The sequence below is a fragment of the Carassius auratus genome, chromosome 11 (genome assembly GCF_003368295.1).
Source record: "Carassius auratus strain Wakin chromosome 11, ASM336829v1, whole genome shotgun sequence".
NCBI classification, from domain to species: domain Eukaryota; kingdom Metazoa; phylum Chordata; class Actinopteri; order Cypriniformes; family Cyprinidae; genus Carassius; species Carassius auratus.
This window is the reverse complement of record NC_039253.1, coordinates 1,598,824-1,625,626: the sequence shown is the minus strand read 5'-3', so window position 1 is coordinate 1,625,626 and position 26,803 is coordinate 1,598,824. Positions and strand designations below refer to the sequence as shown.

The 26,803-nt window shown below is 37.6% G+C and overlaps 2 protein-coding genes across 3 annotated transcripts; one reads left to right on the top strand and one right to left on the bottom strand.

The window, feature by feature from the left end:
* Positions 1–11,337: 11,337 nt before the first annotated feature.
* On the bottom strand, positions 11,338–17,285 carry rbm34 (RNA binding motif protein 34). Its single transcript, XM_026274871.1, has 11 exons — positions 17,125–17,285; positions 16,351–16,495; positions 16,150–16,271; positions 15,176–15,371; positions 15,024–15,083; positions 14,903–14,946; positions 14,739–14,822; positions 14,402–14,465; positions 14,282–14,324; positions 14,086–14,204; positions 11,338–11,702 (listed from the first exon to the last, which is right to left on the bottom strand). Exons 1-11 carry the CDS (start codon positions 17,148–17,150, stop codon positions 11,403–11,405), a joined length of 1,203 nt encoding a protein of 400 aa, XP_026130656.1. The 5' UTR covers positions 17,151–17,285; the 3' UTR covers positions 11,338–11,402.
* Positions 17,286–17,381: 96 nt separating this feature from the next.
* LOC113110721 (tubulin-specific chaperone E-like) lies at positions 17,382–21,393 on the top strand. 2 transcript variants are annotated; one of them, XM_026274875.1, is made up of 7 exons: positions 17,382–17,532; positions 18,042–18,167; positions 18,941–19,025; positions 19,742–19,918; positions 20,861–20,946; positions 21,020–21,119; positions 21,219–21,393. In XM_026274875.1, exons 1-7 carry the CDS (start codon positions 17,502–17,504, stop codon positions 21,376–21,378), a joined length of 765 nt encoding a protein of 254 aa, XP_026130660.1. In that variant the 5' UTR covers positions 17,382–17,501; the 3' UTR covers positions 21,379–21,393. The 2 variants fall into 2 exon arrangements, with proteins under 2 accessions (XP_026130660.1, XP_026130661.1); XM_026274876.1 differs by lacking the exon at positions 17,382–17,532 and adding an exon at positions 17,563–17,696.
* Positions 21,394–26,803: the final 5,410 nt, after the last annotated feature.

Below are 26,803 nucleotides of genomic sequence, written 5' to 3'. Positions count from 1 at the left end.
TCAAAACTGTCATATGGTCAAATTTCAATGGATTAGCATTAAATTAATTAGGTATCAACAAAGTACAAAACATTTATTAAAATTGACGCTACACACAACTTTTATTGTTCAAAATTAACAAAATGTAAATTGTAATTATAATGCAAATACAACGTAAATCTATAATTGTAATGTTTTGCTTTAAACTAAATTAAGCTTACCATAATAATTTACAGCTGTTGGGACGTATTTCCCGGGAAACCGTGTACTTCCGTCATTTAAATACAGGAAAGAAGTCCTGGCTACTATCATATGAACCTCGAAAGCGTTTGCTAACCAATTCAAAGCGACACATTCATAAAACTCGAACCAACACTTTCAAATAATCCTATTTGTGTTCACTAAAGGTCTTTTAGCCTATCAATAGCCTTGCCAAGTTATAGTTATATGTTATGAATAGCGATCCTTAAGCTACATCAGTGGTTTTCAAACTTTTTCAAGAGCGACCCTTTTTTTTTTTTACGCGACCCATAGGCTTATTCTTAAGCCAAGCATAAGAATAACAATAACAACCGCTTTTGATGATGCACGTGCACTGGATGATCATTGACGCGATTGCAATGCAAAGTTGATTGTGCACTAATTTGATCTAGCTATGGGATGCTCATTAACCTGTTAACCATTAACCATCATTTTAAGAATTTTAACCAATTAAAAGCCTACTATCCTTTGCTGCACGCTTAAATACACAAAACATAGGCTATTCCACAACAAATCCTTTAAATGTGATATTCAGAACAGAACAAGTAACAAACAACTGTCACCCAACCAAAATCACACACACTCACACAAACTGTTTAAAAGCAAAAAATAAGGAAAACAATTATCCTATTGATCTGAAAGTGTGTGCGTGTGTGTGACAGAAGACAAGGCTCATGTTCACTGAATTCTTTAATGCGTGTGTGTGTTGCTGCCGATGGAGCGAACGAGTGTGTGTGTGTGTGTTGCTGCCGATGGAGCGAACAAGTGTGTGTGTGTGTGTGTTGCTGCCGATGGAGCGAACGAGTGTGTGTGTGTGTGTGTGTGCGCGTGTGTTGCTGCCGATGGAGCGAACGCTGAACGTATTTGAATTATTTTTCAGTGTACTTCTATTCAAAGTTATTATTATTATTATTATGATTAGAAAACGGAATTAATTATTTTAGTAAAAAAAAAAATCACTGGCGATCCATTTTTTAATTCTCTGAATCGCGATGCTCCGAAGTCCCGATCTGAATCAATAATTCGCGATGCCCCCGAAGTCCCGATCTGAGTCAATGATTCGCGATGCCCCGAAGTCCCGATCTGAATCAATGATTCGCGATGCTCCGAAGTCCGAATCAATGATTCGCTATACATGCTCCGAAGTCCCGATCTGAATCAATAATTCGCGATGCCCCGAAGTCCGATGCTCCGAAGTCCCGATCTGAATCAATGATTTAAAACTGATTAAAACTTGTCTTTAATAACATAGTGCAAACTCAAAACTAAAATCATTGTTAGCTAAATTAAACAAATGGAAGGTAAGACAAACACTGATGATGGCCATCTCCTCACTTCTCCAGATTATCTCGTCGGTATGTAGGTCTAGGTGATCTGAATTTGGATGCTTCAGGGGAATATAAACTGGGGTGTGGGTAGTTTCTTGAGCACATCACCTTCAGGGATAACCCCTTCATTATTTTCTCTAAATGTGTGTGTGTTTGTGTGTGTGTGTGTGTGTGAGAGAGAGAGAGAGAATAAGTTATCCTATGATTGATGATATATGATATATATATAATGTTAATATAATATATAAATACACACACATACAGTTTTTATTTTAAGAAATGTAACATGTATATATATTTATATTCTTATATTTTATATATTTAATATATAACCATATCATATTTAAAATAAATAAACATGCATGAGTGTGTATTCATTTATACAGTAAATAATAAATATAAACAGTATACACACACATATTATGTAAAGAAAAACTATTTTGAATGCTATTTAATGTTTTGACAGCACTAGTTTCAACTAATATTTTACTCAACAAAGTGATTTTTTTAAGGTGTTAGTAAGCTTTACCAGCTCTGAGTGTTAACTCTGGTCGTCTCTCTGTCAGGTGACTATGAGAAGGGCGTGGATCATCTGACATTTAACTTTTTCGCAATGCCCCGAAGTCCCGATCTGAATCAATAATTCGCAATAAATGCTCCGAAGTCCCGATCTGAATCAATGATTCGCGATGCTGCGAAGTCCCGATCTGAATCAATGATTCGCGATGCCCCGAAGTCCCGATCTGAATCAATGATTCGCGATGCTGCGAAGTCCCGATCTGAATCAATGATTCGCGATGCTCCGAAGTAAGATGCTCCGAAGTCCTATGTGAGATAATTGATGATTACCTGTCCATCACTTTAGAGATGTTCTCTTATACCCCTTATACTCTCTTATTAAAAAATAAAGTTTTTTACTAAAAAGTTTTTGTTTACATAATACATGTATGTGTACTTTGTATATATATATGAATCTTAGCTTGTCCTGTTGAAGTGGACGTGTGTTTCAGTGTATTAGAACTACAGGAGACGAGCATGACCTGTTTTTTCTTCGCCAATTATTTGTTTTACTAGCAAAGCATTTTGGGTTTACACAATTATGAAATATGCAAGCAGTAGACTGTAAAGTAAAGAGTACATGCTGCTGGCATTTATCTGTGTTCATGTATTTAAGTTATTTACGTTTAATGTGGTATTGTGGGACAGAAGCACATTTAAATGTGTTCTGTTTAAGGGGAGTTTCCTCTTTTTTTTTAACTCCAAAATAAAAATAAAATAAATCATTGTAATGTGTCAGAGTTATTCATGTGCCTTCATTAATAATGTGCTGTGATACACAAACTGCGATTTAAAGCAACAAATCATCAGAAAATGAAAACAAACTTTATTTGCTCTTTTTTTGCTCAAAACTGTCATATGGTCAAATTTCAATGGATTAGCATTAAATTAATTAGGTATCAACAAAGTACAAAACATTTATTAAAATTGACGCTACACACAACTTTTATTGTTCAAAATTAACAAAATGTAAATTGTAATTATAATGCGAATACAACGTAAATCCATAATTGTAATGTTTTGCTTTAAACTAAATTAAGCTTACCATAATAATTTACAGCTGTTGGGACGTATTTCCCGGGAAACCGTGTACTGTACTTCCGTCATTTAAATACAGGAAAGAAGTCCTGGCTACTATCATATGAACCTCGAAAGCGTTTGCTAACCAATTCAAAGCGACACATTCATAAAACTCGAACCAACACTTTCAAATAATCCTATTTGTGTTCACTAAAGGTCTTTTAGCCTATCAATAGCCTTGCCAAGTTATAGTTATATGTTATGAATAGCGATCCTTAAGCTACATCAGTGGTTTTCAAACTTTTTCAAGAGCGACCCTTTTTTTTTTTTTTTTTTTTTTACGCGACCCATAGGCTTATTCTTAAGCCAAGCATAAGAATAACAATAACAACCGCTTTTGATGATGCACGTGCACTGGATGATCATTGACGCGATTGCAATGCAAAGTTGATTGTGCACTAATTTGATCTAGCTATGGGATGCTCATTAACCTGTTAACCATTAACCATCATTTTAAGAATTTTAACCAATTAAAAGCCTACTATCCTTTGCTGCACGCTTAAATACACAAAACATAGGCTATTCCACAACAAATCCTTTAAATGTGATATTCAGAACAGAACAAGTAACAAACAACTGTCACCCAACCAAAATCACACACACTCACACAAACTGTTTAAAAGCAAAAAATAAGGAAAACAATTATCCTATTGATCTGAAAGTGTGTGCGTGTGTGTGACAGAAGACAAGGCTCATGTTCACTGAATTCTTTAATGCGTGTGTGTGTTGCTGCCGATGGAGCGAACGAGTGTGTGTGTGTGTGTTGCTGCCGATGGAGCGAACAAGTGTGTGTGTGTGTTGCTGCCGATGGAGCGAACGAGTGTGTGTGTGTGTGTGTGTGTGCGCGTGTGTTGCTGCCGATGGAGCGAACGCTGAACGTATTTGAATTATTTTTCAGTGTACTTCTATTCAAAGTTATTATTATTATTATTATGATTAGAAAACGGAATTAATTATTTTAGTAAAAAAAAAAATCACTGGCGATCCATTTTTTAATTCTCTGAATCGCGATGCTCCGAAGTCCCGATCTGAATCAATAATTCGCGATGCCCCCGAAGTCCCGATCTGAGTCAATGATTCGCGATGCCCCGAAGTCCCGATCTGAATCAATGATTAGAAAACGGAAATAATTATTTTAGTTCAAAAAAAAAAATCACTGGCGATCCATTTTTTAATTCTCTGAATCAATGATTCGCGATGCTCCGAAGTCCCGATCTGAGTCAATGATTCGCGATGCCCCGAAGTCCCGATCTGAATCAATGATTCGCGATGCTCCGAAGTCCCGATCTGAATGATTCGCAATAAATGCTCCGAAGTCCCGATCTGAATCAATGATTCGCGATAATTGCCCTGAGATCTGAATCAATAATTTGCAATAAATGCTGCGAGGTCCCGATCTAAATCAATGATTCGCGATACATGCTCCGAAGCCCCGATCTGAATCAATGATTCGCGATGCTCCGAAGTCCGATGCTCCGAAGTCCTATGTGAGATAATTGATGATTACCTGTCCATCACTTTAGAGAAGTTCTGACGAATGCGATCGCTGTGTGTGGTCAGCCGCAGCAGCTCCTACAGGTCCTGCAGCAAACACTTCCTCCTCCAGTCTTCCAGATGCTCCTCACCAAACTGCCCACCATCAGCCAGGTGACACACAATTACAACACGCAATATATGCATATATGATCTGCTTCATATTCACGAGCAGTGTTGGGGAAAACAGCTTTTAAATGTAATGCATTACAATATTGCCTTACACCCCCCAAAAAAAGGATCTATTTATGTTCCTTTCTTGGTTTTTGTGGAAAGCAATGCATTGTTCCTTCCGAGTTACTTTTTAAATTTGGGCAGGGCTTGTTTGTTTGTTTCTAATATACAAAATGTATTATTTTATAAATTAAATAGACCATTTCACAACAAAAGCAAAATGAAAGGAAACGTAAATTCACATCTGTACAGTAGAGGGCACCATTCAAACCAATCACATGAAGAATATGAGCAGAATGGTTTAATTTGATCATTGGTTAATAAAATGGAATTATATACATAAATGATATTTGTCTTATTTAACATATTTAATTATTGCAGGTTTGTATAATTTTCTGAGTTTGCATTTGACTGTTTTTATTGATTTCGAGGAACACTTTCCGTCACAATTAAAAAGTAATGCGTTTCGTTACTAGTTACTTTAAAATTAAAAGTAATCTGATTACGCAACTCTGTTAATAAGACGAATCCATGTTTTTATTATTATTTAAATGTCTTCTGAATTCCAAATTGCTAATCTAATGCTCGTCTCTTTTTCGTGCAGCGTATCATCAGCGCTCAGAGCGTCAGCGACGACGACATCGAGTAGAAGACCTCCAGCAGCTCTGTGACATCACGTCCTGTCTGATTCGAATCAGTCCGCCGCTCTGCCCCGTCCCCTTTTCAGTGAACGCACAGAAGCGAGTTTTGTTTTGAATCTGAGCTTGACCTGTTGAAGTTGACGTGTGTTTCAGTGTATTAGAACTACAGGAGACGAGCATGACCTGTTTTTTCTTCGCCAATTATTTGTTTTACTAGCAAAGCATTTTGGGTTTACACAATTATGAAATATGCAAGCAGTAAACTGTAAAGTAAAGAGTACATGCTGCTGTCATTTATCTGTGTTCATGTATTTAAGTTATTTATGTTTAATGTGGTATTGTGGGACAGGAAGCACATTTAAATGTGTTCTGTTTAAGGGGAGTTTCATCTTTTTTTAAACTCCAAAATAAAAATAAAATAAATCATTGTAATGTGTCAGAGTTATTCATGTGCCTTCATTAATAATGTGCTGTGATACACAAACTGCGATTTAAAGCAACAAATCATCAAAAAATGAAAACAAACTTTATTTGCTCTTTTTTTGCTCAAAACTGTCATATGGTCAAGTTTCAATGGATTAGCATTAAATTAATTAGGTATCCACAACATTTATTAAAATTGACGCTACACACAACTTTTATTGTTCAAAATTATAATGCGTATACAACGTAAATCCATTAAACTAATGTTTTGCTTTAAACTAAATTAGGCTTACCATAATAATTTACAGCTGTATTACCATATTATATTTTAAATAAATAAACATGCATGAGTGTGTATTAATTTATACAGTAAATAATAAATATAAACAGTGTACACACACATATTATTTAAACAAAAACTTCTATTTTGAATGCGATTTAATGTTTTGACAGCACTAGTTTCAACTAATATTTTATTCAACAAAGTGATTTTTTTAAGGTGTTAGTAAGCTAGTAAGTTAGTAAGCTTTACGCGATGCCCCGAAGTCCCGATCTGAATCAGTGATTCGCGATGCCGCGAAGTCCCGATCTGAATCAATGATTCGCGATGCTCCGAAGTCCCGATCTGAATCAATTATTTAAAAACGGATTAAAACTTGTTTTTAATAACATAGTGCAAACTCAAATCTAAAATCATTGTTAGCTAAATTAAACAAATGGAAGGTAAGTCAAACACTGATGAGGCATGGCCACCTCCTCACTTCTCCAGATTATCCCGTCGGTATGTAGGTCTAGGTGATCTGAATTTGGATGCTTCAGGGGAATATAAACTGGGGTGTGGGTAGTTTCTTGAGCACATCACCTTCAGGGATAACCCCTTCATTATTTTCTCTAAATCTGTGTGTGTGTGTGTGTGTGAGAAAGAGAGAGAGAGAGAGAGAGAGAGAGAGAGAGAATAAGTTATCCTATGATTGATGATTACCTGTCCATCACTTTAGAGATGTTCTCTTATACCCCTTATTGTCTCTTATTAAAAAAATAAAGTTTTTTACTAAATAGTTTTTGTTTACATAATACATGTATGTGTACTTTGTATATATATATATATATATATATATATATATATATATATATATATATATATATATATATATATAATGTTAATATAATATATAAATACACACACATACAATATTTAAGAAATGTTACATGTATATACATGTATATTCTTATATTTTATATATTTAATATTTAACCATATTATATTTTAAATAAATAAACATGCATGAGTGTGTATTAATTTATACAGTAAATAATAAATATAAACAGTATACACACACATATTATGCAAAGAAAAACTTCTATTTGAATGGGATTTAATGTTTTGACAGCACTAGTTTCAACTAATATTTTACTCAACAAAGTGATTTTTTAAAGGTGTTAGTAAGCTTTACCAGCTCTGAGTGTTAACTCTGGTCGTCTCTCTGTCAGGTGACTATGAGAAGGGCGTGGATCATCTGACATTTAACTTTTTCGCAATGCCCCGAAGTCCCGATCTGAATCAATGATTCGCGATGCCCCGAAGTCCCGATCTGAATCAATAATTCGCGATGCTGCGAAGTCCCGATCTGAGTCAATGATTCGCGATGCTCCGAAGTCCCGATCTGAATCAATGATTCGCGATGCTCCGAGGTCACGATCTGAGTCAATGATTCGCGATGCCCCGAAAGTCCCAATCTGAATCAGTGATTTGCGATGCCCCGAAGTCCAAATCTGAATCAATGATTCGCGATGCTCCGAAGTCCCGATCTGAATCAATGATTCGCGATGCTCTGAAGTCCCGATCTGAATCAATGATTCGCGATGCTCCGAAGTCCCGATCTGAATCAATGATTCGCGATGCCCCGAAGTCCCGATCTGAATCAATAATTCGCGATGCTCCGAAGTCCCGATCTGAATCAATGATTTAAAAACGGATTAAAACTTGTTTTTAATAACATAGTGCAAACTCAAATCTAAAATCATTGTTAGCTAAATTAAACAAATGGAAGGTAAGTCAAACACTGATGAGGCATGGCCACCTCCTCACTTCTCCAGATTATCCCGTCGGTATGTAGGTCTAGGTGGTCTGAATTTGGATGCTTCAGGGGAATATAAACTGGGGTGTGGGTAGTTTCTTGAGCACATCACCTTCAGGGATAACCCCTTCATTATTTTCTCTAAATGTGTGTGTGTGTGAGAGAGAGAGAGAGAATAAGTTATCCTATGATTGATTGATCTGAATCAATGATTCGCGATGCTCCGAAGTCCCGATCTGAATCAATGATTCGCGATGCGAAGTCCCGATCTGAATCAATGATTCGCGATGCCCCGAAATCCCGATCTTAATAAATGATTCGCGATGCTCCGAAGTCCCGATCTGAATCAATGATTCGCGATGCTCCGAAGTCCCGATCTGAATCAATCAATGATTCGCGATGCTCCGAAGTCCCGATCTGAATAAAATTATTCGCGATACATGCTCCAAAGTCCCGATCTGAATCAATGATTCGCGATGCTCCGAAGTCCTGAAATTATTTGCAATGCTCCGAAGTCCCGATCTGAATCAATGGTTCGCGAATCTCCGAAGTCCCGATCTGAATCAATGATTCGCGAAGCTCCGAAGTCCCGATCTGAATCAATGATTCGCGAAGCTCCGAAGTCCCGATCTGAATCAATGATTCGCGATGCTCCGAAGTCCCGATCTGAATCAATGATTCACGAAGCTCCGAAGACCCGATCTGAATCAATGATTCAGGATGCTCCGAGGTCCTGATCTGAATCAAATGATTAGCAATAAAGGCTCTGAAGTCCCGATCTGAATAATGATTCATGATACGTGCCATCTAAATCAAATGATAGGTTTGATTTTGACATTGGTGGTGACATACCAGTAAGGACACTGATCAAAATGATTGCTAGGAACAATTTAGTAGTGGCTGATATAGGGACATGTCATAGTGTCTCTAATAAATTCTACACCCTTAAAATCATACCTAGTGATTTTCAGTCTTTGGAAACTATAGTTCTCTCCTTAAATATGAAGAGCTCAAACAACAGATTCATAATTTCATCAAAATTTCACAAAAAGCTTATGGACATACAGTATTGTTCAAAATAATAGCAGTACAATGTGACTAACCAGAATAATCAAGGTTTTTCGTATATTTTTTTATACGAAACAAGTTACCAGTAGGTTCAGTAGATTGTCAGAAAACAAATGAGACCCAGCATTCATGATATGCACGCTCTTAAGGCTGTGCAATTGGGCAATTAGTTGAATTAGTTGAAAGGGGTGTGTTAAAAAAAATAGCAGTGTGGCATTCAATCACTGAGGTCATCAATTTTGTGAAGAAACAGGTGTGAATCAGGTGGCCCCTATTTAAGGATGAAGCCAACACTTGTTGAACATGCATTTGAAAGCTGAGGAAAATGGGTCGTTCAAGACATTGTTCAGAAGAACAGCGTACTTTGATTAAAAAGTTGATTAGAGAGGGGAAAACCTATAAAGAGGTGCAAAAAATGATAGGCTGTTCAGCTAAAATGATCTCCAATGCCTTAAAATGGAGAGCAAAACCAGAGAGACGTGGAAGAAAACGGAAGACAACCATCAAAATGGATAGAAGAATAACCAGAATGGCAAAGGCTCAGCCAATGATCACCTCCAGGATGATCAAAGACAGTCTGGAGTTACCTGTAAGTACTGTGACAGTTAGAAGACGTCTGTGTGAAGCTAATCTATTTTCAAGAATCCCCCGCAAAGTCCCTCTGTTAAAAAAAAGGCATGTGCAGAAGAGGTTACAATTTGCCAAAGAACACATCAACTGGCCTAAAGAGAAATGGAGGAACATTTTGTGGACTGATGAGAGTAAAATTGTTCTTTTTGGGTCCAAGGGCCACAGGCAGTTTGTGAGACGACCCCCAAACTCTGAATTCAAGCCACAGTACACAGTGAAGACAGTGAAGCATGGAGGTGCAAGCATCATGATATGGGCATGTTTCTCCTACTATGGTGTTGGGCCTATTTATCGCATACCAGGGATCATGGATCAGTTTGCATATGTTAAAATACTTGAAGAGGTCATGTTGCCCTATGCTGAAGAGGACATGCCCTTGAAATGGTTGTTTCAACAAGACAATGACCCAAAACACACTAGTAAACGGGCAAAGTCTTGGTTCCAAACCAACAAAATTAATGTTATGGAGTGGCCAGCCCAATCTCCAGACCTTAATCCAATTGAGAACTTGTGGGGTGATATCAAAAATGCTGTTTCTGAAGCAAAACCAAGAAATGTGAATGAATTGTGGAATGTTGTTAAAGAATCATGGAGTGGAATAACAGCTGAGAGGTGCCACAAGTTGGTTGACTCCATGCCACACAGATGTCAAGCAGTTTTAAAAAACTGTGGTCATACAACTAAATATTAGTTTAGTGATTCACAGGATTGCTAAATCCCAGAAAAAAAAATGTTTGTACAAAATAGTTTTGAGTTTGTACAGTCAAAGGTAGACACTGCTATTTTTTTGAACACACCCCTTTCAACTAATTCAACTAATTGCCCAATTGCACAGCCTTAAGAGCGTGCATATCATGAATGCTGGGTCTTGTTTGTTTTCTGACAATCTACTGAACCTACTGGTAACTTGTTTGCCACGTAGCAATAAAAAATATACTAAAAACCTTGATTATTCTGGTTAGTCACATTGTACTGCTATTATTTTGAACAATACTGTACATGCTCCAATTTAAAGTTCTGATCTACATCAAAAGATTCACAATAAGCGCTTTGCAGTTCTGATAATGAGACACGTGATATGAATCAAATGTTTCGCAATTCACAGCGCAAAGTCCCAATCTGAATAAAAATGATTCGCAAGAAATGCTCTGAAGTCCCGATTTGAACCAATAATTCACGATACATGCTCCAAAGTCCCGATCTGAATCAATGATTCGCAATAAATGCCCCGAAGTCCCGATCTGAATTACATTATTCGCTATAGGCCTATGTCAAGTGTTGCCAACTTTTGCAACACTTCAAAACAACAGCGTCATATAAGCTCTTACCTGACATTATCTGCAGTTATCCGTCTTCCTTTCGATGTCATTAGTTTGATTTGTGCTGATAAATAATTCTATGTAAACATCAGATTCATCCGCGCGAATTGCGGAAGCCGAAGCGCAACCCACGTGACGACCAAAACAATCTTCCTCCGCGAGTTACTTGTACTTTTACGCCTAGGTTTTACGCATCAACTGTGGAATAAATGGGAATTAAAAGATCTTAGTTGTTATAAAATAAAAATTAAAACCGACAGAAACATAAGGGTTTAATCAAATTTTTACTTGTGACATAACACCAGACTTGTAAAAATATAAGTACAGGCATTAAATATGAACATTAGGATTCTTTTTCTTGTGCTTAAATTTCTTTTTTAGTCCTTTGCCTCTCTTAGCCATAGGATCTGCCATCTCTCCTTTGAACGACGAAGCTGGTGTCTGTTTCTTGCCAGGATTCGTCTTAAAGTTCTTATCTCTGGTGTCTTGCTTTGACCCTTTGACTCCTGAAGGTCGTCCTGGAGGGGTTTTCTTCACTTTTTCCTTCTTTACTGATCGCTTCACCCTGATGTTTCGATCTAGTAATTTGGAGCCGTTGAGTTTCAGTGCCAACATCACCGAATCTGGGCTCTGAAGCAGAAGGAAAAGTTTCAGTGAGTTTTACCTCATTTGCACAGTTTGTTAAAGGTCCCCTTCTTCGTGATCCCATGTTTTAAACTTTAGTTACTGTGTAATGTTGTTGTTAGAGTATAAATAATATCTGTAAAATTCTAAAGCTCAAAGTTCAATGCCAAGCGAGATATTTAATTTAACAGAATTCGCCTACATCGAACGACCCGTTTGGACTACAGCCCTCTAGTTCCTTTAGTAATGAAGTCACTAAAACAATTTTTTTGACTAACCACCGCCCACATGAATTCACAAACAGGGGGCGTGGTCTTGTTGCGCTCCGATGGAGAAGGAGCATTACACAGTAAAAGCTGTTTGTTTTTGTCGCCATGTCGTTGAAACGCTGTTTTTATTTTATCCTGGAGTTCAATCATCTTTGTTTGGGCTTCCCAGGAACGCTGTACTTGGAGATTAATGATTACAAATTATGTTTAACTCGGTTCCTGAAAATTATAATCCACATGTAAAACTATGTGCAGCTATTTTACTGAGGACAGCTTCCTCAATCTCAATAAGTTTAATGCCGGATTTGCACAAAGATTATTCTTGAAAGATGGAGCAGTTCCCTCTTTGTCTGGAGAAGGCGTTGTTTATGGACCACAACAGGTAAGTGTATTTTATTATTTAAGTTGGTGCGTTTAACAGTTTCTGTAACTTACTACAGTTACTACTTACTAACTTACTTTGACACAATCAAAGCTTCAAAAAAGCTCGTAAAATGGGACCTTTAATACCATGTATGAGATCATTTAACATGAATTGGAACCCTGTAAATTGACATTTAAATAAAAAATTTTTTAAATGCTTTCAAAATCAGTTTTATAGCAAAACACAAATTATGTGTCTTACAATATTGTTTTTCAAGCTTTTTAATGATCAGATCGCTGTATTTATGTGAAACAATTAAATTAATCTGTTTTCTTAAAACATTTTGTCTATATTCTCAAAACATTAAACATTAACATTTAGACTGTATTCTCGTAACATTTCGACTGTATTCTCAAAACATTTAGATCATTCTCGTAACATTTCGACTGTATTCGTAACATTTCGACTGCATTCTCGTAACATTTCGACTGCATTCTCGTAACATTTCGACTGCATTCTCGTAACATTTCGACTGCATTCTCGTAACATTTCGACTGTATTCGTAACATTTTGACTGTATTCTCGTAACATTTCGACTGCATTCTCGTAACATTTTGACCGCATTCTCGTAACATTTCGACCGTATTCTCGTAACATTTTGACTGTATTCTCGTAACATTTCGACTGCATTCTCGTAACATTTCGACTGCATTCTCGTAACATTTCGACTGTATTCTCGTAACATTTCGACTGTATTCGTAACATTTCGACTGTATTCTCGTAACATTTCGACTGCATTCTCGTAACATTTCGACCGCATTCTCGTAACATTTCGACTGCATTCTCGTAACATTTCGACTGTATTCTCGTAACATTTTGACTGTATTCTCGTAACATTTCGACTGTATTCGTAACATTTCGACTGCATTCTCGTAACATTTCGACCGCATTCTCGTAACATTTCGACTGCATTCTCGTAACATTTCGACTGTATTCTCGTAACATTTTGACTGTATTCTCGTAACATTTCGACTGCATTCTTGTAACATTTCGACTGCATTCTCGTAACATTTTGACCGCATTCTCGTAACATTTCGACTGTATTCTCGTAACATTTCGACTGTATTCTCGTAACATTTTGACCGCATTCTCGTAACATTTTGACCGTATTCTCGTAACATTTCGACTGTATTCTCAAAACATTTAGATTATTCTTGTAACATTTCGACTGTATTCTTGTAACATTTCGACTATTCTCGTAACATTTCGACTGTATTCTTGTAACATTTCGACTATTCTCGTAACATTTCGACTGTATTCTTGTAACATTTCGACTATTCTCGTAACATTTCGACTGTATTCTCGTAACATTTCGACTGTATTCTCGTAACATTTCGACTGTATTCTCGTAACATTTAGACTATTCTCGTAACATTTCGACTGTATTCTCGTAACATTTCGACTGTATTCAAGAGACATTTCGACTGTATTCAAGAGACATTTCGACTTTATTCAAGAAACATTTCGACTTTATTCAAGAAACATTTCGACTTTATTCTCGATTTTTTCCCACTACTTTTTCATGTTTTTTAATCTTTAGACCATAGAAGTTTGCACGTGTTTCTGTTCAGTACCTAACAAACCATACATCAATTGGAAAGCTCTTTTTTTCCCCCATCTTTCAGATGATGTATAAATCTCAGTAAAAAAACCCTAACCCTTACGTGGTCGAGGGTCACATATATGAGACACATACCTCGAACAGGACGTATCCGAAGCCCTTCCCCATCCCAGACTCTCGATCTCGCACCAAACGCACAGCCTCCACATTCCCACAATCCTCGAAGTGTTCACGCAAAGGTCGCTCGGTTACATCTGCCAAACAAAGTGTGCATAAGAGAAACTGTGGCGTCACAGAAAAGATACAGACATTTCCGAACACCGTGACTCACCGTACGGTAAATTCCCCACAAATATGGACCTCTTATGATCATGCTGTGGAAAACAAAAACATTGACGATTATATAAACGCATTCAAAAGAGTTGTTAACAACATTATTAATGACACTTACTCCACTGTGCTGGGAGACACGGTCCACTCGGATATGAAACCCCGGCTGAATCTCCTGCCCATTCCTGCACGAGTAATAAAATATAATAAATAAAACATTACATTAATCCACAGCACTCCAGTCCATCAGTGAACATCTGAGTTAACATTTGAGTTAAAATCATCTTAATGCTGGATGTGTTTCATCTTTTATATTCTCCAGATGTTCACTGATGGACTGGAGTTCTGTGGATTATTGTGATGTTTTTATCAGACTCTCATTCTGACGGCACCCATCCACTCCAATGATAAGGAATGCTACATATCTCCAATCCTGATGAAGAATCATAACCGTTTACCATTTCAGAGCGCCAGCTGCGGTTTCCTCCTCTTTGAAGACGATGTAAGCATTAATATTCTGTTTTTTGGGATGAACTTTCCTCCTAGAAATGGAAAGACAAGCTCAGTAGATTAATAACAATGAATCTCATCAGACTCTTCACTATTAAGACGCTATACTCACTGGATAGCTGCCACTTTACGGGACATAGTTGGGTCTTCTTGTACCTGCAAAACACTTCCATTAAAGCTCAAACTAGTGATCCGACAATTAATTAAGATAATGAGTCGAGCAGAAGACGCACCACTGAACGGAAGCGGACCGACTCGATGGCTCCAGCCTGCTTGAACAGAGACAAAAGCATCTGCAAAACAAAACACAACACACTAGTCTTCAGTGGAACCGTCAGGGAAGATTCACGATTGCTCTTAAAGTTGTGTGTTTTAACTGAAGCACCTTCTTGGTGCAGCTGGGAGGGAGATTTCCCACAAACACCGTTCGTTTCATTTTGATTCGCTCCTCTGCCATGTTCTTTACGGGCCTTCTGTGTTTAACGGGCCGCTCCTCTTCTGTCGTTTCATCAGTGCGCTTGAGTTTGACTTTCTTTAGACTGGTTTGTCCTTCATCATCTGCATTCTGTAGAGCGCTCTCTCTGTGGATAGCAACATCTCCATTTCATTTTCAGTTGCTTACCTCATTTTCTTAAATCACTAAAATGCATGAATTAGTTTAAATAATTTAAATATTTTTACATTTATTATTTCAGAATGAGATAAGGTCCGATATACAGAAATAATAATAATAATAATAATAAAAAAAAAAGAATGATAATAAAAAAAAACACATATGCATATATTTAAATTTCATTATTTGCACTATTAAGCAATTATTTTTCCTAAATTATATTCTAAAAATAATAATATTTGCACTGTATTTTATGTATAATTTGTATATTTTTCTAAATTTTTAAATAATTAAAAAAACTTGCAAGTTCCCCGTTTTATTGTTGTGATTTTTTTAAATGATTATTTTACTGCTTTTAATTAACATTGTGTTTAAAAATATGCCACATAAACTTGCCTGCCTGAAATTACTTAAAAAAAAAAAAAATAATAATAATAATTATATATATATATATTATGAACTGACTTATGCTAACTAATCATTCAGTGCAATTTATGATTTAAGTAAAAATAATAATACACACATCATTTTGTTTTGCAAGCAAGCTTTACTTTACATATTTTAAAGCTGAAAATGAGTGCTCAGAAATTTTACTCTTTAAACATACTTCCATGAGGTTTTATTAACTTCCACTGTTTGATGGAAGTCAAGACAGAAGGCTTTAGTAGCAGGTTTCCATCACTGTGAGGACACACAGATCTGTCTGATCCGGTCTCAGAAGTGTGTTTCAGAGCTGAATCACTGACCTGTCCTGTAGCTTCTTCTCACCCGCCGAGAGCGTCTTTGGAGTCTTTTTCGATTTCTGTTTCTGAACGTGCCCCTGACCTTTGACATCAGTGCTCTCAGACGGTGTGACTTTAGATTCAGTCTGATGAGAAGACACACGGAAGAACCAGCATTAGGACCAAAACAAACACACACTCATGTTTCTCATCTGATAGATGTACCTTCGGTGCAGGAACGAAGACTAAAGCGTCTGCAGATGATGCGGAGGAGAATAAAGATGATAAAGCTCCAGTTTGGTGTTTTTCTGGGAACAGGCTGCTGGACACCTGACCGACCGTGTAATCTCCAGCATCTCCGTCATCTCCACTGTCATCAACAACAACAACACAGATCAGACACCAGAAAACCAACATCTGCCTCCCACAATACACTAACAAACAAAGGACTATGCTGATACCATGTTATTTTGGATTTTAGGATGATATTACAATGGTATTCATTGAAGAACCTTTCAGTAACATCCATATTCTTTGGTAACTGTATACACACACACACACATTCTCAAATGCCATGTACATTCTTTGGCAAATAAATGTATGTGTAGACACACACAAAAACACAAGTATATCTTGATACACACACATGCATATCTAGATGTGTGTGTGTGTATCTAGATAAACGTGTGTGTGTATATCTAGATATACACACACACACACACTGTCTGGTCAGCTATCCTTGTGGGGACTCTCCATAGGTGTAATGGTTTTTATACTGTACAGACTGTATTTTCTATCGCCCTACACCAACCCTACCCCTAAACCTAACCCTCACAGGAAACTTTCTGCATTTTTAGATTTCCAAGAAACTTCATTCTGTGTAACTTATTAGCTTGTTTACCCGTGGGGACCTCAATTTAGGTCCCCACCGTGACACGAGTCCCCATGAGTCTGTTTATTTGTAACATGTTATAGATTATATTATCGACGAAAACAAACCTCTTTACAGACTGCTTTTTCCTCATGATGTCACTCAGAGCGCGTGTCTGTGTAAATATATGTCAGATATTTAAGAAATGTCCACGCGCTGAACGCTGAAACTTCGCACCCAAACACGTTTATTTCGCTCACACGCGTGTGCGCAGAGTTCACCCGCCCCCTGGAACCCACAAATACTGATCATCGGTTCCTGACGCGGAAGCATTCTCATTCGATAGACTCGCCTCAATAAACATATCACAAAATACGGTTTTAAATATAAAAAGAGGATTTACGGATTGTCTCATCACCCGTTTGAATGAAACACGCGTAATAACTCGCGTAACAATAGCAGCGCTCCTGAGGACGCTGTTTGTTTCTCATCGGCGCGGGACCTCATGACGTCACTTCCTGTTGCCGGTTCTGTAGGTATGAATGATGCAGGAACATTTCATTCTGTTATTAAATTATTCCGTTTATAATATACTGTTCTTCTTGTCTCTGCGTATAGATAATGTTATAAAGATGATTTAATATATAGAAACACGAGCCTGTCATCGCATACGTCGCTCGCATATATATTTAACGTAAATGTAATGGGTTTATTTAAAAATGTGATTTAATTTCCATATTACGCTTTTCTTCTCTATGTGTATTTTTGTATACTTGTGTATCTTTCTTTATTTTTTCCCTATGTAATTATTTCATATGTGTTATAACAGTGATTTCCCTGTACATCTATGTCATTTTATGTTCTGCAGTCATTTTTATATGATATGAGTTCCAATATTATTACAATTTAATCGTTTTATGTCGTATTACTATTTCCCAAGGTCTGTTAGTATATTAATATATGTTACATTTGGTTACGTGATTGTGATGTGTAAAAAGCTGAGTTTAGATTTAGATTTCTCTGGTTTCCTCCGTGATTGATACAGATCATCATCATCATCAGATGATGATGAAGACTCAGGAGGTGTTGGAGGATGCTGTGGGCAGACGTGTGAGCTGTGATGGAGAGAGAGGAACTGTCCGTTACGTTGGTCCAGTTCTTCCCACCACAGGTCAGTCATTTAGCTTTAAACACTATATTTTCAAAAGTATTGGCACCCCCTTCTAAAGAACTGGTTTGACTGATTTAGTCATTTCCATGAGTACAAATATTAATGTTTCAGCCTATAATAATATTCTAGAGAGTTATGTGCTTCTAATTTAATAGCAACGCAACGGTACCATTCTAACAATGCATTTGTGTCTAAGGCAAGGTTCAGAAAGAAATTATTGATTGAGTCAGTGTGGAAGATCTTGACTGGTCTGCTATGACTTTAAATAAAGACCTTGAGTCAAAAACTCATCAGTAAACCAATGACTTGTATATACACTATATGGACAAAAAAAGAATTCAGAATTCTTCCTTCTTTAGAACAGAAAAAGGTACTTCCAAAACAAAGATGGAAACATAATTCATGCATTTAATAACTGTATTTCCATTTCTGTTACAACAGTTTGGATGTTTTTAAAATGAATGCACCCATACAGTATGTACGTCATTGGTGTTTGCCATTGAGCTCGAAGTCTGCATTTAAAGTGACTCAATCAATCATTTGTTTTGATAAAAAGAGGCACTTTTAGAATAGAATAGGGTTTTGTCCAAACTATTGCTATAAAATTAAAAAGCACAGTTCCCTAGAATATCATTATATGCTTAAACATTAAGATTTGTACTCATGGAAGTGACTCAAGTCATCAAACTTGTTTATTAGAAGGGGGTGCCAACACTTTTGGCAATATAGTGTATGAGGTTTGGTTCTGTTCATAATCGGTTGGATGTCTGCAGGACTGTGGTTGGGAGTGGAGTGGGATGATCCAGAGAGAGGAAAGCACGACGGGAGTCATGAAGGAGTGCGATACTTCACCTGCAGGTGCTCACCAGCAACCAAACAGTTACAATCAGTCATATACATTTTAAATGGGTGGTTGATTGCGATTGAACTTTTAGCTGCAAATCTGCAAAGTTGCGGCGCTAAATGTTTCAAAGCAAACGGAGATATCTTTTAAAATGATGGCAGTTTAATGCCTACAAAAACAGCTGGTAGGGACTACAACGGGTTGCTTCCTGGGTTCGTGACATTAAACAAACACAGAAATATAGATAAACCCCGCCCCCTTTGCCGCATATTTCCGGGGGCGGGGTTTATCTATATTTCTGTGTTTGTTTATATATAGATTAAATATAGATAAACCCCGCCCCCGGAAACATGCGGCAAAAGGGGGCGGGGTTTATCTATATTTCTGTGTTTGTTTATATATAGATTAAATATAGATAAACCCCGCCCCCGGAAACATGCGGCAAAAGGGGCGGGGCCATGCTGGGCCATGCTGCACTGCTTTAGAGAAGAGGATGAGTTGTTGCTATGCCGTCTTGGAATGAATGCATGAAAAAAAAAAACATTCATATATGAATTGTGATTCTGTCTTCTAAACGACTAATGGTTAAAGATCAGTAGGTTGGCTTTCTCAAGTTTTCTGTTAAACAAAGCATTAACACATGTTAGACTGCAGCCTATAAACACAATCAAGCCTAGAATAAAACCAGTGGACCATCTCTTTAACAAAGCTTGTCTGTGTTCTCCATCAGACACCCGACGGGCGGCTCGTTCGTTCGGCCCAAGAAGGCCAGCTTCGGTGTGGATTACGTGACGGCTCTGAAGCAGCGCTACGAGGTGGAGCTACAGGAGGTTATCGGAGAAGAGCTGAAGATCTCCAGCAAAACCGTGATGATGGTCGGCTTCGAGGACATCAAGCAGAAACAGAGGTGATGTTTGATCTGGATTCATATTTACAACACTGTATACCACTTAAAAAAATTGGGATCAGTAAGATTTGTAATGTTTTTTTTTTTTTTTTTTTTAAGAAGTCTGCTCATCAAGACTGCGTTTATTTGCTTAAAAATACTGTAAAATTTCGATATATTATTGCAATTTAAAATACTGGTTTTGTATTTTAATATACTTTTAAGAATAATTTATTTCTGTGATGCAGCTCTGTATTTTCATCATCATTTCTCCAGTCTTCAGTGTCACATGATCTTCAGAAATCATGATAATTTACTGATTTATTATCGGTGCTGGAAACTGTTGTTTTTTATGAATAAAGAACAGCATCCATTCTTTAAAAGCAGAAATATTTTCTAACAGTATAAGTTTTTACTAGCACTGTATCAGTTTAACACATCCTTGCTGAATCAAAGTATTTAGTCTTAAAAGGGAAGGAAAGGAAAAAAGTACTGTCTTTTTTTTTTTTTTTTACGTGTCACAGGTTCCAAAGAATAATATTAAGCAGCTCAACTGTTTCCAAAATTGATAATAAATTAGTATATTAGAATGATTTCTGATGGATCATGTGACACTAATAATGTATAATGATGCTGAAAATTCTGCTTTCCAACACAGAAATAAATTCTATTGAAAAATATATCGAAATAGAAACCCGTAATTTTAAATTCCAATAATATTTCACAATATTACGGTTGTTTCTGTATTTTAGATTTAATTAAATGCAGCCTGGATGAGAAGAAGAAACTTATTAAAAAATCCCAAACTTTTGTAAATGTGTATTTTGGATGTTTTCTTTGCACTATTCTGACATGTAATGGAAGCAAAAACTCAAAATTGACCAATGCATGAAAAAAATGTCTAGTTGTACTATTAGGGAGGCTTTTCCAGAATCTCAGTCGTGTGTTCTTGTGCTCTCGAAGGCTGGAGAACCTGACAGAAGTCGGTCTGAGGAGATGCGAGGTGTCTGGTCCAGGTGCAGAGAACGAGATCAGAAACACCACACCACGTATCCTTCAGAAACACATCACTGATGTTCTCAAACAGGAAGTGTGTGAAGCTTCTTTAACAGTGTCTCTCAGTGGCTCAGTCTCTGGATCTTTCTGGAAACCTGCTGAGCTCATGGGAGGTGCTGGCGGCGATCACCGAGCAGCTGGAGTCTCTGAGGGAGCTACAGCTCAGGTGAGGCCGTCTGAACACACCTGACATCATTTCATTCCCTTCTGAGGTCTGTTTGTGGGGTTTAAACACTGAGAATCCCGTTTCAAAATCTCTACATAGTCAAAACAGATTGAGCATCTCCAGTGAGCCGAGCCGTTTAAGCCCCGCCTTCTCCTGTCTGAGACTGCTGTCACTCAACAGCTGCGCGCTCACCTGGACTCAGGTCAGTTATATGAGCTTATATGTTGTTTTGCTTTGTGCTTATTCTCTAGTGCACTGAATTATTACATATTTAACAGTGCGTACTTATACATACACATACTTACATATGAATATTTATTTTATAAATGTTCTTATGCTCACCAAAGCTGCATATATTTAATCAAGAATACACTAAAAACAGTAATATTGTGAAAATTTAATTTCATAATAATTGTAATAATATTTTACAGTATTATTGCAAAAATACAGCAAAACATTAATATTGTGAAATCCTTAAATAGTTCACAACATTACTATTTTTACTTAATTTTTACAGTAATATTCTGGAATACTTAAAAATAGTTCACAACATTGCTATTTTTACTGTATTTATAGATTAATATTGTGGAATACTTAAAAATAATTCACAACATTGCTATTTTTACTGTATTTATAGATTAATATTGTGGAATACTTAAAAATTAAAGCTGCAAGCAGCGATGAACGGGCCCTCGCACCCGGGCTCACAGCAATCGTGTGGCTTTAGTAAAAAGGTGAACGTTGAGAAATATGCATTTAATGTCCTAAATATAAGTTGAATATATCAAAGTATATCCCATATATGTGCCAATCTTCCTGTTGCCAGCAGGTGGCGCTATCATTATAATGGAATATTGGCCTTCAGATGTGTTCAGGCCAGGACTTTTATCAAACATGTGAAGTTTGGGGAAGATTGAACATTTTATGCTTGAGTTACAACAACTTCTCTTGCTGTGGCAAGACATCAAATTTTGTCATGGCGCCATGGAAACACCCTTTAACAAAAACTCAAGATCTCCAAAAGTTAACATTGCACAGGCCTTTAGATTAGACTGACCACAAAATATATGTTAATCTCAAAAAAATTATAGGAGTAATTTGTCGCAGCCTAAAACATGTCACTTCCTGTTGCCAGCAGGTGGCGCTATTACTATAACTGAATATGGGCATGTTGATCTGTTAAGGGCAGAAGTCTTAACTAACATGTGAAGTTTGGCGCAGATTGGACATTGTATGTCTGAGTTACAGCAACTTCCTTTTCATCGCAATATATCAAAATTTGTCAGGCCGCCATGGACACGTCCTTTAACGAAACCTCAAGATCTTCGCAATTTAACAATGCAAAGGCCTTTAGATTACACTGACCAAGTTTGGTGAAGATCTGAATAAATCTCTAGGAGGAGTTAGTTAAAGTACAACCCCTGAAAATGGCAAAAACAACACCAATTTTGCAGAGAAAATTCTAAATAACTGACTTCCTGTTGGGATTCGGATTTCGTACCAAGAGACTTTTTTGTAGGTATTGGTGTGTTACATGTGTGTACTGATTTTTGTACATGTACGTGAAACATAGCTCGATGCACACTCCGTTGAAAGTGCATATGCACTCCGTTGAAAGTGTATAGGTGGCGCTATCGAGCCATTTTGCCACACCCAATGGAATATTTGCCTTCATATATGTTCAGGCCAGGACCCTTATCACACACGTGAAGTTTGGGGAAGATCGGACATTTTATGCCTGAGTTATAACATCTTTTATTCCCATGGCGAGACATCGAACTTCGTCACGGCGCCATGGACACGCCTTTTAACAAAAACTCAAGATCTTCACAACTAAACATCACACAGGTCTTTAGATTAGACTGATCACAAAAAAGACATTGATGTCATAAAATTTCTAGAAATAGTCTGTCACAGTGTAAAATATGTCACTTCCTGTTGCCAACAGGTGGCGCTATGACTATAACTGAATGTGGGCATGTAGATCTGTTCAGGTCAAGAGTCTTATCCAACATGTGAAGTTTGGGGCAGATTGGACATTGTATGTCTGAGTTACAGCAACTTCCTTTTTCATGGCGAAACATCGAAATTTGTCAGGCCGCCATGGACACGCCCTTTAACGAAACCTCAAGATCTTCGCAATTTAACATCGCAAAGTGCTTAAGATTACACTGACCAAGTTTGTTGTTGATCTGAATAAATCTCTAGGAGGAGTTCGTTAAAGTACAACCCTTGAAAATGGCAAAAACAACGCCAATTTTGCAGAGAAAATTCTAAATAACCGATTTCCTGTTGGGATTCGGATTTCGTGCCAAGAGACTTTTTTGTAGGTATTGCTGTGTTACATGTGTATACCGATTTTTTTACATGTACGTGAAACATAGCTCGAGGCGCACTCTGTTGAAAGTGTATAGGTGGCGCTATCGAGCCATTTTGCCACACCCGGTGGAATATTGGCCTTCAGATGTGTTCAGGCCAGGACTCTTATCACACATGTGAAGCTTGGGGAAGATCGGACATCTTATGCCTGAGTTATAACATCTTTTATTCGCATGGCGAGACATCGAACTTCGTCGCGGCGCCATGAACAAGCCTTTTAACGAAAACTCAAGATCTTCACAACTGAACATCGCACAGGCCTTTAGATTAGACTGACCACAAAAAAGACATTGATGTCATAAAATTTCTAGGAGTAGTTCGTCGCAGCGTAAAATATGTCACTTCCTGTTGCCAATAGGTGGCGCTATGACTATAACTGAATATGGGCATGTCAATCTGTTCAGGTTCGGAGTCTCATCAAACATGTGAAGTTTGGGGCAGATTGGTCATTGTATGTGTGAGTTATAGCAACTTCATTTTTCATGGCGAATTATCGAAATTCGCCAGGCCGCCACAGACACGCCCTTCAACGAAAAGTCAGGATCTTCGCAATTTAACATCGCAAAGGCCTTTAGATTAGGCATACCAAATTTGGTGTTGATTTGAAGAACTCTCTAGGAGGAGTTCGTTAAAATACAACACATGGAAATGACCAAAATTACACAAAATATGCTCATAATATTAAAAATAACCGACTTCCTGTTGGGTTTAGAATTTCGCTCCAAGAGTCTTTTTTGTAGGTATTGGTGTGTTACATATGTGTGCCAATTTTCGTGCATGTACGTGAAACATAGCTGGAAGGCTGTTGATTTTCTTGGTATAGGTGGCGCTGTCGAGCCATTTTGCCACACCCTCTTCTGAATCCTATATCAGACGAAAATTTTCACCAGGTTTGATGAGTGTGCAAAGTTTCATGACTTTTTGAGCATGTTAAAGCCCTCAAAAATGCGATTCATTCGGGAGAAGAAGAAGAAGAAGAAGAAGAATAATAATAAATTAAAGCTGCAAGCAGCGATGAACGGGCCCTCGCACCCGGGCTCACCGCCATCGTGTTGCTTTAGTAAAAAGGTGAACGTTGAGAAATATGCATTTAATGTCCTAAATATAAGTGGAATATATCAAAGTATATCCCATATATGTGCCAATCTTACCGTTGCCAGCAGGTGGCGCTATCATTATAATGGAATATTGGCCTTCAGATGTGTTCAGGCCAGGACTCTTATCTAACATGTGAAGTTTGGGGAAGATTGAACATTTTATGCTTGAGTTACAACAACTTCTCTTGCTGTGGCAAGACATCAAATTTTGTCATGGCGCCATGGAAACGGCCTTTAACAAAAACTCAAGATCTCCAAAAGTTAACATTGCACAGGCCTTTAGATTAGACTGACCACAAAATATATGTTAATCTCAAAAAAATTATAGGAGTAGTTTGTTGCAGCGTAAAACATGTCACTTCCTGTTGCCAATAGGTGGCGCTATGACTATAACTGAATGTGGGCATGTAGATCTGTTAAGGGCAGAAGTTTTATCTAACATGTGAAGTTTGGGGCAGATTGGACATTGTATGTCTGAGTTACAGCAACTTCCTTTTTCATGGCGAAACATCGAAATTTGTCAGGCCACCATGGACACGCCCTTTAACGAAATCTAAAGATCTTCGCAATTTAACATCGCAAAGGGCTTAAGATTACACTGACCAGGTTTGGTGTTGATCTGAATAAATCTCTAGGAGGAGTTCGTTAAAGTACAACCCCTGAAAATGGCAAAAACAATGCCAATATTGCAGAGAAAATTCTAAATAACCGACTTCCTGTTGGGATTCGGATTTCGTACCAAGAGACTTTTTTTTAGGTATTGGTGTGTTACATGTGTATACCGATTTTTGTACATGTACGTGAAACATAGCTCGAGGCGCACTCTGTTGAAAGTGTATAGGTGGCGCTATCGAGCCATTTTGCCACACCTGATGGAATTTTGGCCTTCAGATGTGTTCAGGCCAGGACTCTTATCACACATGTGAAGTTTGGGGAAGATCGGACATTTTATGCCTGAGTTATAACATCTTTTATTCCCATGGCGAGACATCGAACTTCATGACGGCGCCATGGACACGCCTTTTAACGAAAACTCAAGATCTTCACAACTTAACATCGCACAGGGCTTTAGATTAGACTGACCACAAAAAATACATTGATGTCATAAAATTTCTAGGAGTAGTTCATCGCAGTGTAAAATATGTCACTTCCTGTTGCCAATAGGTGGCGCTATGACTATAACTGAATATGGGCATGTCAATCTGTTCAGGTCAGGAGTCTCATCAAACATGTGAAGTTTGGGGCAGATTGGTCATTGTATGTCTGAGTTATAGCAACTTCCTGTTTCATGGCGAATCATCGAAATTCGCCAGGCCGCCACGGACACGCCCATTAACGAAAACTCAAAAGCTTCGCAATTTAACATCGCAAAGGCCTTCAGATTAGGCATACCAAATTTGGTGTTGATCTGAATGAATCTCTAGGAGGAGTTCGTTAAAATACAACGCATGGAAATGACAAAAATGACACAAAATTTGCTCATAATATTAGTAATAACCGACTTCCTGTTGGGTTTCGGATTTTGCTCCAAGAGACTTTTTTGTAGGTATTGGAGAGTTACATGTGTATACCGATTTTCATACATGTACATGAAACGTAGCTCGAGGCGCACACCGTTGAACGTGTATAGGTGGCGCTGTTGAGCCATTTTGCCACACCCACTTCTGAAACCTATATCAGACGTAAATTTTCGCCAGTTCTGAGGTGTGTGCAAAGTTTCATGACTTTTCCAGCATGTTTAGGCCCTCAAAAATGCGATTCATTTTGGAGAAGAAGAATAATAATAATAATAATAATAATAATAATAATAATAATAATAAACGGAGCAATTCCAAGAGGGTCCTCACACCATCGGTGCTCGGGCCCTAATAATAATAATAATAATAATAATAATAATAAACGGAGCAATTCCAAGAGGGTCCTCACACCATCGGTGCTCGGGCCCTAATTAAAGCTGCAAGCAGCGATGAACGGGCCCTCGCACCAGGCTCACCGGCAGCGAGTGGCTTTAGTTAATAGGTGAACGGTGAGAAATATGCGTTTAAACTCATAAATATAAGTAGAATATATCAATGTTTATTCCATATATGTGCCAATCTTCCTGTTGCCAGCAGGTGGCGCTATCATTATAGTGGAATATTGGCCTTCAGATGTGTTCAGGGCAGGACTTTTCTCGAACATGTGAGGTTTGGGGAGGATTGGACATTT

What these genes read in the sequence shown, in the direction of transcription:
- rbm34 (XM_026274871.1), bottom strand. Translation starts at nt 17,150, where the DNA reads ATGAGGAAAAAGCAGTCTGTAAAGAG. An exon ending in CGGTCCGCTTCCGTTCAGTG is followed by an intron (nt 14,947 to 15,023) that starts GTGCGTCTTCTG and finishes AGTGTTTTGCAG; the next exon opens with GTACAAGAAGACCCAACTAT. An exon ending in TCGGATACGTCCTGTTCGAG is followed by an intron (nt 11,703 to 14,085) that starts GTATGTGTCTCA and finishes CTTCTGCTTCAG; the next exon opens with AGCCCAGATTCGGTGATGTT.
- LOC113110721 (XM_026274875.1), top strand. Translation starts at nt 17,502, where the DNA reads ATGACGTCACTTCCTGTTGCCGGTTCTGTAG. An exon ending in GTGCGATACTTCACCTGCAG is followed by an intron (nt 19,026 to 19,741) that starts GTGCTCACCAGC and finishes GTTCTCCATCAG; the next exon opens with ACACCCGACGGGCGGCTCGT. An exon ending in CTGAGGGAGCTACAGCTCAG is followed by an intron (nt 21,120 to 21,218) that starts GTGAGGCCGTCT and finishes ATCTCTACATAG; the next exon opens with TCAAAACAGATTGAGCATCT.